Source organism: Gopherus flavomarginatus, chromosome 6, assembly GCF_025201925.1.
Source record: "Gopherus flavomarginatus isolate rGopFla2 chromosome 6, rGopFla2.mat.asm, whole genome shotgun sequence".
Lineage (NCBI taxonomy): Eukaryota > Metazoa > Chordata > Testudines > Testudinidae > Gopherus > Gopherus flavomarginatus.
Window position 1 is genome coordinate 92,486,281 of NC_066622.1, and position 14,344 is coordinate 92,500,624.

A 14,344-nucleotide genomic window follows, 5' to 3' on the forward strand; every position below is an offset into this window, starting at 1 on the left:
TAACTACATTGCTTAGGGGTGTGGATGAAAAGCATTGGTGTAGGCAGTGCTTTGTTGACTGGAGATGTTCTCCCAGTAACAAAACTACTGCCCTGCATTGGGGGTGGTTTTATTTTGTCACTGGGAGAGCTCTCTCCCAGCAACAAAGAATGGCTACACTGCTTACCTTACAACGGCGTGGCTACAGTGGTACAGCTGCATCATTGTAAGATGTGCAGTGTAGACATAGCCTATGTTTCCCAGACCTTAAGAAGAGTTCTGCATAAGCCTGAAAACTTTTCTCTCACCAACAGAAGTTCTTCCAATAAAAAAATCACCTCATCCACTTTGTCTCTCTAATATCCTGGGGCTGACATGACTCAACAACACTGCATACAGTATAAGATGTAAATCACCAAGTGGAAAACCTCAATTTATGTCATCAGTTTTAATCAACTTTTCCATTTGTACTTCAGTTATTTTCTAAAGAAAGGTGCCCTCTCATTGTTTGATATAACATTAAAACATGCAGATTTACAACTATATAGAGCCTTTATACTAGATTTGGTACATGTGTTTTTGCTACCTAGAAGGGTACACTATAACTATATACATTTATTTAAGCAATTATATAGCTGAATATTTTTAGATTTTTGTTAATTGTGCATTTTTAGTGTGTTAGAAAATGTTGAATGATAAATACTAGATAATTAACATTTTGCTCATGATTTGTGCCAAGCTGCGTTAGGATGGTAAATGGAATTTAATTAAATACACAAAACAGCATATACAATTTATATTTATTAAACAAAACAACCTTCAGTGTTTTGGATATGTAAACTTCAGTGTTTTTCCATGAGCTGGAAAGTAAATGGTGGGTGAAGTCATAAATATTCATAGTTGGAGAACTAACACAATCAGAGCTCAGATAGGGAGAAGCTATAAAATAGAAGTATGAGACCACCCAGGTGGGCTAAATGGATGATTCTGATGAGATAGATGATGGTGTCTCTTGGAGTCAGAGGCTGGATCCCAACACTTGTGATGACTTAGCCAGTCTCTTGCCCTTGGGTCCCCCACAGGATCAAGACCTTAATACAGTACATAACCTCTTGTGCCATATTTATAAACTTTGACCTAAAAAATTGGATATTTTCCCCCAATTCTTTCTTTATATAGAAAAGCAGCCTTTAACTCAAAGGTTTTGATAGAGGCTCATGGATTCAGCATATTTATTTTTATTTAAATGTTGTAAGAGATTAAAATGAAATCTGAATTTAATGTAAAATATGTTAAGGCCTAAACTACTTATAGACAGGTTCATTTTAAAAAAAGAAAAACTTATTTAAATAACAAAATCTGAAAAATCTGTTTTTGTATTTTTTCAAAAAATCATCTATTTTTACCAACCCTGCTTTGTTTAGCATGTATGCTATGAGCCGCAAGCAATCTGTAGCTCGATCAAGCTGTAGCATGCTGCGGAAGTCTAGCTCTGAGGTGACAAACCAGGTGAACAAGTCTGCCATTGGAAAAAAGGAGCACAGTCTCCTGGGTAGTAGAAGGTGAAACACGATGTTTCTGGCTACTGCTGCTGTGTCCGTGAGAAGTTAAATGTCTTGCATTTTCAGACTGTCCTGACATTCACTTGGAAGATGCCATTAATGAAGATTGAGGTTGCATTTCCTAGATACTCCTCCAAGTTTAGCCCTTTTTCTTCAGCAATACCTCTGTCTTATTTGAGTTGATATACTCTTTACTGTGTATTAAATATATTATATAGTGTCGCTGAATTAAGATTGTTTTGTGGATCTACAACTTAGATTTTCCTGTCTTTTCTGTATATAATAACTATATATGCTTTATCTTTTTTAAATGAAAGAAAATTAATTTGAAAAAAGAAATTAGGACATCTCTGCTTACAAGACTTGCAGAACATGAGAAGAGACACAAGAGATTTCCCATCCTTCTTGTTGTACTCTGTCCCCATTTAAATAGGCGTCAGTCTGATTTTGAAGATGACATTGTAATAAAATATGTAATGCCTAAGACACACATATGCATATGATTATTTGGAGCATTGTCTCTCATTGCATTGTTTAAAATCACAACTGAAAATTCATGTACAATACTGCACATGACACTTTGACATTTATAACTTCATTATTTCTAATCTACATTACTTTAAACATGTTAAAAGCATTTGTTCTTACTGAGGACCACGTCCCTGGTAAGTTCTCAAGTTTTAAAAAGAAGCTCTTTTTGACTTATACATTTGCACACAAGAATTGTCTGAAAACTAATTGGTGTAAACATATTTTCCCCTCTTTCTTCAAACTGTCTCAAAATGCTCTGAGAGTAAAGGTGAGAAACTACAGAAAATTAGTTTTCACTCCGAAAGTTAAATATCTGAATTAGGGATATGGAAGTGAAGATATTTTCTCTGGCATAATTACAGATTTGCTATCCCATCATTTACAATGCAAGTTTTGATCCTCTGTATTTAAATTTTACTATCAAGGCAATGGCTCCTGTAGCTCAGACCCTTTCTTCTTGGATAAACATTCCTTGATATAGCTTAATGTATTTTTAATCTGATGTTTCACCTACATATCAAGGACTTCATCATGTATTTCAAATCTAAAACTTTCTAGCCACAGACTGAAATATGAGGTCCAGCTGTGAAAATGTGGTCATTATGCATTCCATTTTACATTTTGTTAGTCACTTAACCAATGTTAAATTCTGTTGTCTTTCCTCAAGCAGAGCTCCAGATTTATTCAAGAGAGGCTTTACCTCCTCTAGTAAGGACTACATAATCTGTTCTCAGTGTAAACATAAAGAGCCTACTGTCAATGGGAGTTGAAGGGCTGTCAACATTTTGCATGGTTGGCCCAATAATTTGTTACACAGTAAATAATATTTGGCAGATTTTTAGTTTTTCTCAGACTTTGTACTTAACTACAATAATTGTCATCTAGAAGTTAGTTAAACATATATCATTTATAATTACTCGATTGATTACAGATTTTTGGATTTCAAATGCATTTCTTAATGTTTTGATAGTATGTTTTTACAATATAAAATAAGACTTGATCTTTGCCATTAGTTATCATATACTTTTGTTTTTCAACTTTTGACTTTTAATTATTTCTCTTTTTTTCTACATTTTGTCACGATCGGATCATTTGATGAGTTTTGCAAACTCACTTGGAAAAAATAAAATGCTAAACTGTTATCAATTTATATTTACATTGTTTAATGGTAATATTTAAAAAATCTCTAATTTTCTTGAAATTATTGGGATTGTTATCTATATTTTTTTTAGAGATCTCATTTTATTTTATTTTATTTATTTTCCATATTATATACATGAGCAACAGTAATTGTGTGTGTGTAATTTGTTTTGCAAAAGATGCTAGGACTTGGTTGTGTCGATCCTCTGAAGATGGCTATGGAATATTTTATTGTGAATTTGCAGTAGTTGCTCAGTCTTCTTAAAGTTCAGATATGAAATATGTATGTGTGAAAATGTCATCCTGGAGTTCCATAGTTATTTTCTCAGACTGCCAGATGTCATGCATCTCATATGATACTCATGCTTCCCCATACTCCCCTTCAATTTGCTCTAACTGTGACCTGACGAGGCCACATCTAGGGATGGAGAGGATAGTTCACTTCCATACCTGTTTAGTTTGACCTCTCTAGAGAGACTGACAACCACAATGTCAGTTTGTGCTAATAGTGATAGTGGTTTTAGGTATGTGGCTGAATATGCCAGCACACTTCATGGAAGCCTGTGGTTCTCAAACTTGACCTGGTATGGCAACATTTAACCCAGGGCCTCTTTTCCCATTTAGCAATAAGAGAAGTACAAGGTGGTTACAACCTCCCAGGAATTATGAATCCCCAGCCCGACACCTCAACTTCAGGATTTTGGAATTCCCAATTTGAGAATCCATGTCATGGTCCATTCTTGGAAACAAACATTCAGAATAATTGAATGCTGATCTGTGAATTAGTCAGCAAGGGCAGAGTCAAATTAAACAAGGGAAAAAAGGTCATCTCTGAGCTTAGACTAGAAATTCAAAACATTAGAGTAAAAACCAACAAACTTCTTTGTGGAAGAGGAGTTGTGCATATTGAGTGCCCATTTCTTCACTTAATATAGATAAGAGGTTGTAAAGTTCATAACTTTAGCGGCCTCTTCCAAGTACCTGTTTTCAGTTCTGTTGCCATTTTCTGTGCTGCCAAAAGCTTCCCCTTGAATTGATCAACGTATTTCAATGGCTTGGTATGCTATCCTAGATATAAAGCCAGTGTGTTTTCCTGTCATATCTCTGGCATCATCAGTGCTGAATATCAAGTACAGCAATATCAATCAGTCCCAACTGCAGGTATTGCAGGAAAGCTTCAAAACAGGAATTTCATGCTGCTCATACTGGACAAATATTGAAAGTTTCATTCAGCTTTGTTGAGAACTACTGGCTTCTAACATCTATTTCCAAACATCTGCAGCATGTCATTAATTTGTCATTGTGCTGACTGATATTGAAGAGGGCTGAGTGTTTTGATTGGCCTGGCAGCAACTGATTCTAATATCTGAGACTAAGGGAACAATCAGTGGTTCCCTAGTTATGAGACTTTGAGGCATTTGTTATTTGTGGTGACACCAAGTATGATTCTCCAAGGGCTTTCATATTTACAGTATTGCTATTTAATGAAGGTCACCTCATTTTGTAAACTTTTGATTGAAGAATTCAGGAGATTATTTTGGAAAGATGTATGTTTAGCCTTCAAATGGCGGTGTCCTCTCCTTTTAGTGGCTATGTATATGCCCCTGAATCCTCTGTCAGATACTGTAGCCAACCTTTTGAAATATTCTTTTTTGCATTTTGGTCAGAGGCTAGCAGAGAGGAAAGTCTGGCTGAAAGAGCCAGTTCCATAGAAGAGGGAAGAAATGGAGGGTAGCCATGTCTGCCTTGCTGTTTGGCTCTATGGAACAGTGCAGGAGGCGTGCACTATGATCCAAATATCTTCCCCTGAGGGAAAGCTGAGAATGCAGAGGCAACAGCCAGCAGGTCTCAGCTGGACAGGGGGCCCAAACCAAAATATTGAGCGCTGTCTAAAACAAAACAATGAAATGCTGAATGCCAGGGCATACTAGGGGGGAAAAGGTCAATTTCTGTGGCTACAGAATTGATGAAAAGGGCAGCTCGTACCTTTCAGAGTTGCTCTTGCAGGCTGGTATCACTGCTTCAGTTTATGCTTGGTGCGCATTTTCAGGGTTATCTCTGCAACTTCAAGGACTAGAGACTATATATATATGTATATATTAAATGCAAGGGAAAAATAGGGAGAAAGGGGGTAGTTTACAAACCCCCTAAAACTCTTTTGGTGATCTTCCAGGGTGTCACCAGCTATAGGTTGAGAACTCCTGATGTAGGCCATCTAATAGCTGTCAGTAGTAAGGACTTCTTTGATACAAAATGATTTTTGAACAAATAATCGGATTGTGTATATTAAATGTCCGAATATGAATTTACCCTATTTTCTGTCTGACTTAATAGGCGTAATCATGACCTATCAAGTATTTAGATGTTGGTTTTTGCTTTGTATTTTTGTTTTCAAATGTATCTTTTAAATTAACAATTGAAGTAAATTCACACAAAAATGTAAGTTCGGAAGTCAAGCTCCTTCTTTAACACAATCTGTTGTGTGTTCCTGGTGTGCTAACAGGAAATCTCAAAAGTGTCTGATATTTTGTACAGCTTGTATATTGCAGTACCATCTCACCCAAAGAGTCTCCTTTTGTGCAAAGCAAGGAGAAATAAATTCTGTCCCGCATTTACAGAATAGAGTAATGTGGTTTAATGGTTCTCAAACTTCTTCTCATAAGAGAATGATTCTCTTACACCACCTTCCCGTGCAATCCCTTGATCCCTCTCTGTTTGGTTTTCAGTGTTTTATTCTGCAGACTACCAGATAGGGTTCCATGGATCTCTGGTGGTCTGAGAAACACTGTTCAGGGCAAGATAATAGTCAAGTAAAGCATATTTTATATTGCTTTGTTCCTGATGAACATTTTTTGCTATCTTTCAATTTTAAGCTGCCTTAATTGCATATTACTATTGTAAGCCTGTGCTTCAGAAACAAGTCTGAAGGTTTCCAGTTCATGTTATTAAAAATTAAGTCTCTCCTATTTCTAATAACTTTGACTGTGTTGCTGTTGATGGGCCAAAGTTTATTGTGATGCATTTCTAATTTGCTTGAACATATAACATTGAAACGTAGCATGAGAAATATATTGTAATGAAACATCTTGACAGAAGTATATACATTTAAAAAGTTGTTAGGCCATAATCTGCTGTGGAGCTTTAAACAAAACTCAAGTGAACATAACACAAGGCCAGAATACAGAATAATGATACGAGATATTCCGTAGTTGTAAAAATATTAAGTTTTCTTCAATATTTTCAAGAAGCCAATGAATCTATATTACTGTTTTTAAACTACAGATTCCTTTATTTTCAACAGTGGTACTTAATCAGACATGAGGCCTATAAAGTAAACCTGGCATCATCCTTGTATTTTGCTGGATTGCTTATTGGAAATATATTTTTTGGACCATTGTCTGACAGATTGGGCAGGAAACCAGTGTACATGTCAGGTAAGATAAAAGTAAGATCATTGTTTCTTACACATTTTCAATTTGGACATAATATCTGGATCTGAAGGAAATGAGGGCCAGAATAAGAGCATTTAATATTTTTCCATTGGGAGTACACAGCATATGTATTTCATCATACTTTTCAATTAAAAGTTTATTTCCTTGATGGGGACAAGAAATATTTCTAAGGCAAGAGTATTTGTGAAGAAAGCTTGTATTGTTTTGTGTTGATTGTGGTGTTCCACCAGCTGTGGTTTAAAAAAATCCATTTGAACTTGTGGTCTGTCTGTTTCGTTTATCTGTACTATTTGGTAATCTATTTTCTGGTTCAAAGGTTCTCTGAAATTGGCTATACTGTATAGCACAATATGTTAAACTTCCAGAGTTTTCTTCATATTTGAAACCTCAGCATAATATTTTGAATTTACTACTTTTTAGTCTGCTATAATGCTACTTAACTTACATTCTCCAGCCTTCCAGTAATTATTGTCTATTATAAAGGGAGGTGGTGCTATGGGTTTTCACAAATCATCACCCATCCATAAAAAGATGAGAACATATGTTGCAATTTCTTGTAGAATTTGCAACACGTAGACCCATCAGTTTCAGATATGTAAAACTAAGAAATCTTTCTCCAGCACATAATTCAAGATATTTTCTTCCTGTTGTCATGAGTGTTCTTATTTTAAACCTGAAGAAGAGCTCTCTGTAAGCTTGAAAATTGTTCTCTCTCACCAACAGAAGTTGATCCAATGACGGATATTACCTCATCCATCTTGTCCCTCTAGTGCTTTTAAAGTGATTTAAGCTCCTCAAGAGACACTATTGCCAGTGTGTGAGAAATTCAGCCCTGCTGTGATTTGAACATTTGGATCCCAAATCACTAATGCTACTACTTAAACTAAAGGCGATCGTATAGATACAGTTAGTAGTACTCGGGACTAATTCTCTGTAGAAGCTTTTAACTTCTCAGGCCAAGACGTCAAGATATATTAATGTGTAGTCTAAACAGCATAGTTTCAACCCACTGGAATTCACTTCTCCAGTTTTTTGAAAGTCAATTTTAGCCACACCCCCTTGCAATCTCACAACGGAGGTAGCATTTTACCATCCCTATAACATTTCTCAATCAGTCCCATTGAAATCCTGGGCTGCTTTTGCTTTTCTCAGAAAAGATTACTTCCATTTCTAGGACCCCTTTGTGTAGCACAAGACCACATGGCATCAGGGACTCTATTTGGATAAAGGATAGTATCCAAGCCATTTTGAGTAATAAGGAAAGCCTATGTCCTGGCCTGATATTTTCAAGATTGATCAGACACATACTACAGTGCTTCCATATGCTTTAAAGAAACCTTATTAATAGTTTCTTTATCATAGTTCTTTTATCATGAGTTTTTTAATTCCATCTTGCTTTTTCACAGTTCCTCCTTCTCCAGAAACTTAATTATATCTCCTTAACTCACGTATTATTACCGTAAAACCTTGTTGTGATGGTTTTCGGCGTACCAGAGCTATGAGTCATCCTATCATTTTCCTGCCTCCAGCGAGAGGGAGGCTTGCTTGTGCTTTAAATGGGTGTCCGCTCCCTGACACCTCCAGTCTGTTAGGCCAGCCCTTACTTTGCCTTGCTGGTTAACAATAGATGTAACTCAGTCCCTGAGCCCCTTCAAAGCATTCCCCAAAAGTGTCTAGCCCCTTATCCTCTGAACACTCACAGAAATACTAGGCTTGCTGTCCCCAAGAGGACAATGTACACGCTAACTTGTTTGATTCAACTTAGAATCAGCTCCTTGTATAATACCATAGCACTGAGATATATTTATAGTGAAAACAATGATAAGTTTATTATCAAAGATCAAGATTTAAGAGCAAGTGAGTAAGGATAGTGGAAATAGAAGGGTTACACATATGAAACAAAATCTTGACATGATTCCTAGAGACTAAATTTAACTTAACAGGCTAACTTCCAATCTAAATAAGTTTATCTCATCCAACATGTCCTTTGCAGTGTTTTCAACCAAACCTACTTGAGAATCCGTTTTCATGAATGTAATCATACTACTCAATTCCTTTATTGGTGCAGGATAAAGTGGGGTCTCCCTTGCTTTCTTGTATTTCCCCATGTTCATTGTTTGTACCCCAGAGTCAGGATGACCCCCTGTAGTTTATTCTTTAGCTGCCTTTCCTCTTGACTCTGTAAACTGGGATTTCACTGTGTTGGCTTACAATGCTTAACTTACATTTTGACAGAGATACACACATCTTACCTGCTGTCTGGAAGAAAACCTGTTTTCCTCTCTGGTTGGTGATAGACTTTAAATCATATTTTCAGAACATATAGACAGCTCCTTGGATGTCATCCACAGGTACATCTCTCTGTGATTTTGAGGCTCAGAACTGACATAAGCTTTTAGTAGAGACCTCACGTGGCCCTCTTTGGAGAACTAGAATATACATGCCAGACTCGGGAGCTACCTGTAACCTCTGTGAACTACCTCTATGCCCCTTTCCAGCTGACATTAAAAGGTTCTTGAGACACAGTTTTATTTTCTTAAATTACAGTTGCTCTTTGCATTTTAAAGCTTTGTATGAAATAAAACAGTTGTGCCCATTGTTCCCTATGAACTCAGTTTCCTGATTTCTAAATTTTTTTATGAAGCATCCCTCTAACTCTAAAGTTTAAAACTGAAAATTGTAGGTCAATGGTTGTACTTAATTTTGAAGGAAGAAATTTAGTTGTGTAATCGTCATTTTCTGCAGATGGTAATTTTCTTAAACCATTTTGTTAATTAATATAAAGTATATTTTAGAACACTATGAAGTTACATGATTATTATGCTATCACTGAATTGCTATCAACCAGTCAGATTATCTAGTTACCAGTAGCTCCGACAGGTAGGAGTGCTGTTGTGAGTTAATTGATTGGGACTTAATCTTCGGATTACAATTGATAACTCATGTCATGGTCATTTATTTTGGAGTTGTACTTCCAGTTGAAGGGTCTAGTGTTGAATGATAGTATTGTCTAAAGCAGTGTTTCCAAAATTTGGGACGCTGCTTGTTTAGGGAAAGCCCCTGGCAGGCCAGGCCGGTTCGTTTACCTGCTGTGTCCGCAGGTCCAGTACGTCCCTCAGCCCACACCACTTCCAGCAACTCCCATTGGCCAGGAGTAGCGAACTGCAGCCAGTGGGAGCTGTGATCATCCGGACCTGCAGACGCAGCAGATAAACAAACAGGCCTGGCCCACCAGGGGCTTTCCCTAAACAAGTGGCGTCCCAAGTTTGGGAAACATTGGTCTAAAGGTAAGTTTCCTCTTGTAGATCTCCATTCTTGGAATTACAAACCTCAGCTGTGTGACTTGGAGATGAGGTAATAGATACTAACAGTTTGGAGCCCCTTGGAATCCTCATGTTACTCAAGATGTTTGAAACCCCAAGTGTGTGAATCCACAGAGAGACACCTCTGCCCCAATATAATGCAGTTATGGGGAGCCAAAAATCCCTACCGCATTATAGGTGAAACGCCATTATACCGGGGTAGCGGTGGCAGGGCTCTGGTGGTGATTTAAAGAGCTCCGGGCTCTGGTCACTCCGGGGAGCCCGAGCCCTTTAAATTGTCAGCCAAGCCCTGCTGCTGCAACCCCAGGGTAGCAGCAGCAGGGCTCCAGTGGTGATTTAAAGGGCCCGGGGCTCTGCAGCAGCTGGAGCTCTGGACCCTTTAAAGCGCTGCCCAAACCCCGCTGCTGCAGCCCTGGGGTAGCAGCGGCAGGGTTCCAGCACTGATTTAAAGGGCCCTGGGCTCCCCGGTAGCAGCTGGAGCCCCGGACCCTTTAAAGTGCCACCGGAGCTCCTCTGCTACTGCACTATATGTGAACCCGTGTTATATCGGATTGTGTTATAGCAGGGTAGCAGTGTATTACTTTTAGAACACTAGTTATGGTAAGTGTTTCAGTCCTGTTCTTTCCTTCCTTCTCTCTTTTCTGAATTTACACTCTTTGAGAAGACTGATAGACCAGATTTTTAATACTCTGTTTTGTTCAGGTCTGTTCTTTGATGTCATTTTTGGATATGTCACAGCATTCGCTCCAAGTTATGAAATTTTTGCAATGTCACGCTTCATTGTTGGGATTATGAATGGTGGAATGTCTCTAGTGTCTTTTGTCTTGACACAAGAATATGTAGGAAAGTCTTACTGGGCATTAACAGGTAAGATTTAAGAATGATGCTAATATCTTACACAAAACTTTCTTTTTTGTAAATTCTTGCAATTTTAGAAATAATTTTAAATGTATTAAGTTATTTTAGTACATATTAAAGACTATAATGAGTCAAATAAATACAATATTCCACCCAAAATGCCAATGATTTCAAGCAAAATTTTGCTTGAATAAGGACTGTAGGATTGGGGCCAGCGTGATTAACAACAGGGTAGTGGTGATATTTCAAGGTTAGCATAATGATTCCCAAAATAATCTGTGGACTATTTTGCATTACAAATTTTTTTCCTGAAACTCCCTTTTCCCCCAATTTCCCAATTTCACCATCAATGTTTTGAGAAAATATTTATGATGACAAGAACACTTCCCTCTTACCCCATCACCATTTTTTAAAGTAGTTCATTTCTCTTGTCCCACAAAAATAAGCTAGCACATACCTGGTGCTTTTTTCATATTTTGTATTGAATCCAATATTTAAAAAATGTCTCTCTGCTCTACCAGCGTTGAGTATTTAACATAGATTTAATAATAAAAGTTGAGATTCAGCTCTCCATCACACTGTTGTAAATGTAGAGAAACTCTAATTTTAGTGGCTTTGCATTGGAGTAACTGAGGGTAGAACTTGGCCCTAAATGTTTAACTGTGGTGGCTGTGAGCCTATTTCCCCTTTTTATTTCTTCAGTCTTTACACACTCTTTTTTTCTTGTCTCTTTATATTTTCTTGCCTTCTGGGAATGAGGGAGTAGGTTTTTCTTTTGTTCTATCTTCCTGTTTTTTCAATTACTGATATTCCCACCCACCCCCCCATGGTCCTTCCCATTTGTTTGTCTCTACATTTCCACTCATGTTGTCTCTGTCTGCCTCCTGTTTGTCTATCTCGGCTCTTCCCAGTCTTTTCCCCTACAGGGCTGGCCCCTATGGGCTGAAGAAATACTCCGCGCCCTGCTGCTTGCCATTTCAGGTGCTTTGTTGTTTTAGTACCTCTCAGCTGTTGAGTAGGGGGTGATGAAGAACAGATCAATGGCTGGTAGGGAGGGGAAGCTAATGAATAATGTTCCTCATAGCGGTGCTAAAAAAGAGCTTCTAGCTGCCAGCAGTGGCCAAGGCTCCATTGACCACTGTTTGAGAACGTCCAGTTTAGTACTATGTCTCACATACTTGACTGAAAAAGTTTACTCTTAGGCTTTTGTGATTGACATTGACTACATATTTTCCATAGCAACTTTTATAGATATATGTTCTTCAGAAAGGTTTGGTAAGTTTACCCTAGTATCACTCAAGTTCATTGCTTTTCTATACAATACTAACTACCCTTCCAGTTTTAGAGGTCTCTACCAATTTTATCTGACTCACGACCACTCCAGATTGTCATCATGCATCCAATTAAATCAGTTAAGAGTATTTGCTTTTACTTCCTCTCCCACCTCAGCTTCTCCACACTATTTTTACGTTGAGCTTTGCTTTGATTGCCTCCCACAAAACAATTAAATATTAAAATTCTGTAAATACATGTACATAATCCATATACTGTCAGAATCAGTTAACTTATTCAAATGAACTCAGAGCAATATGACAACTGCACAAGAATGTTGCAAAGTCTTTATGTACTGTAGGAAGAATATATACTTAGTGTATTTCACTGCTTAGAAATTTGAGGCATCTGAGTGTGGGCTTTTGTCATTGTTTGTAGTAGCTTTATTTTGTTTTTATTTTCAGGCTCGTTAACAAATTTAACATTTGCAGTTGGCATAGCAATTTATGCCTTCCTGGGTTACTACATACGAGAATGGCGCTTCCTTGCATTTGTATCAAATTCTCCAGGGGTTTTCTTCTTTCTTCTTTCTTTGTAAGTAGTTCAAATTTGTTATGTGTGTAAAAATACATTGTGTAGCAATTTAACAAAAATACCTTATTTTGTCAATGAAAGATAGAGCAATGGAAGTACGGTTGATTTTTTTCAAATGTTTTATAGTCCAAGCAGGATAAGATTAGTGCATATATGAGGTCAAAGGTGGAAGAGTTTTTTTTTGTCAGATATTTTCACTAATAAAACAAAGGCTTTGAGATTTTACTTGACTTTGAAGAAGAGATGCCAAAAGAAGTCTACCCTTCCTGTCCTTATCATGTAGGTAGACATGTTAACCTCCTTGGAACAGAAGTATTAGAAGCCAGAAGCTTTGCCTTAATGTCATTAAATATGTCCCCATTTGATCAGTGTTGGTACAAGGAAATCTTTTAACCTCTTCCTTCTGATTTGTGTATTAAGTGAAGTAGGATTCAGAATAGTAGCCGTTTTAGTCTGTATCCGCAAAAAGAACAGGAGTACTTGTGGCACCTTAGAGACTAACAAATGTATTTCAGCATAAGCTTTCGTGGGCTACAGCCCACTTCATCGGATGCATAGAATGGAACAGATAGTAAGGAGATATATATATATATATACACATACAGAGAAAATGAAAAGGTGGGAGTTGCCCTACCAACTCTAAGGGGCTAATTAATTAAGATGAGCAATTATCAGCAGGAGAAAAAAAAAGTTTGTGGTGATAATGACAAGAAGGTGTGAGGATACTTAACATGGGGAAATAGATTCAATGCGTGTAATGGCTCAGCCATTCCCAATCTCTATTCAAGCCTAAATTGATGGTATCTAGTTTGCATATTAATTAAAGTTCAGCAGTTTCTCGTTGGAGTCTGTTTTTGAAGCTTTTCTGTTGCAAGATTGCCACCTTTAAGTCTGTTACTGAGTGACCAGAGAGGTTGAAGTATTCTACTGGTTTTTGAAGGTTATAATTCCTGATGTCAGATTTGTGTCCATTTATTCTTTTGCATAGAGACTGTCCGGTTTGGCCAGTGTACATGGCAGAGGGGAATTGCTGACACGTGTTGGCATATATCACATTGGTAGAAGTGCAGGTGAACAAGCCTCTAATGGCGTGGCTGATGTGATTAGGTCCTATGATGTTGTCACTTGAATAGATATGTGGACAGAGTTGGCATCAGGCTTTGTTGCAAGGATAGGTTCCTGGGTTAGTGTTTTTTTTGCAATAGTACAATAGTCTGTAAACTATAGACTATTGTACTATTGCAAAAAAAATTAGACTTTGTTGAGTATCAGATTTAATTGATTTGCTATTTTAAAACTATTTGTTAGAACTGTTTTCCCAGTGAAGAAAATAAGATCTTTAAATCTGCAAGCAATGCAACTTAGTCTGTAAAACTCGTGTTCTGAGACACAGAGTGTAGCATCTAAAACAAAAGTGAAAGATAAATTACTTAGGCTATGTCTACACTGCACTTCAGTTGGTAAAACTTTTGTCAGTCAGAGGCACTATAGGAAAACCTTTGTCCTTTTTATTTAAAAAAAAAAGGGGGGGTGAGTGAAGGTAACTTCTGGTCCATTTGCACATTTCAGGTCCCTATCTACAACATGAGCTAGGCTGCAATAATAAATAATACTCCACATATTTAAATTGGGT

General features: G+C 37.3%; 2 protein-coding genes across 9 annotated transcripts in view; one reads left to right on the forward strand and one right to left on the reverse strand.

The window, feature by feature from the left end:
* LOC127053499 (zinc finger and SCAN domain-containing protein 20-like) overlaps positions 1-14,344 on the reverse strand; it is a 449,526-nt gene that overhangs the window by 261,728 nt on the left and 173,454 nt on the right. The gene's annotated exons all lie outside the window — the stretch shown is intronic.
* The window catches only part of LOC127053496 (solute carrier family 22 member 15-like), a 72,909-nt gene that overhangs the window by 10,494 nt on the left and 48,071 nt on the right, over positions 1-14,344 (forward strand). For 5 of the 6 annotated variants that reach the window (XR_007775064.1, XM_050958323.1, XM_050958322.1 and 2 more), the window contains exons 3-5: positions 6,514-6,646; positions 10,690-10,854; positions 12,582-12,711. Coding sequence is in view for 5 of the 6 variants with exons in the window: in XM_050958323.1 (XP_050814280.1) it covers positions 6,514-6,646; positions 10,690-10,854; positions 12,582-12,711 (428 nt within the window). In the remaining variant the exon portion in view is untranslated. The remainder of the gene's footprint in view (positions 1-6,513; positions 6,647-10,689; positions 10,855-12,581; positions 12,712-14,344) is intronic. The other variant, XM_050958326.1, reaches the window with a different exon arrangement.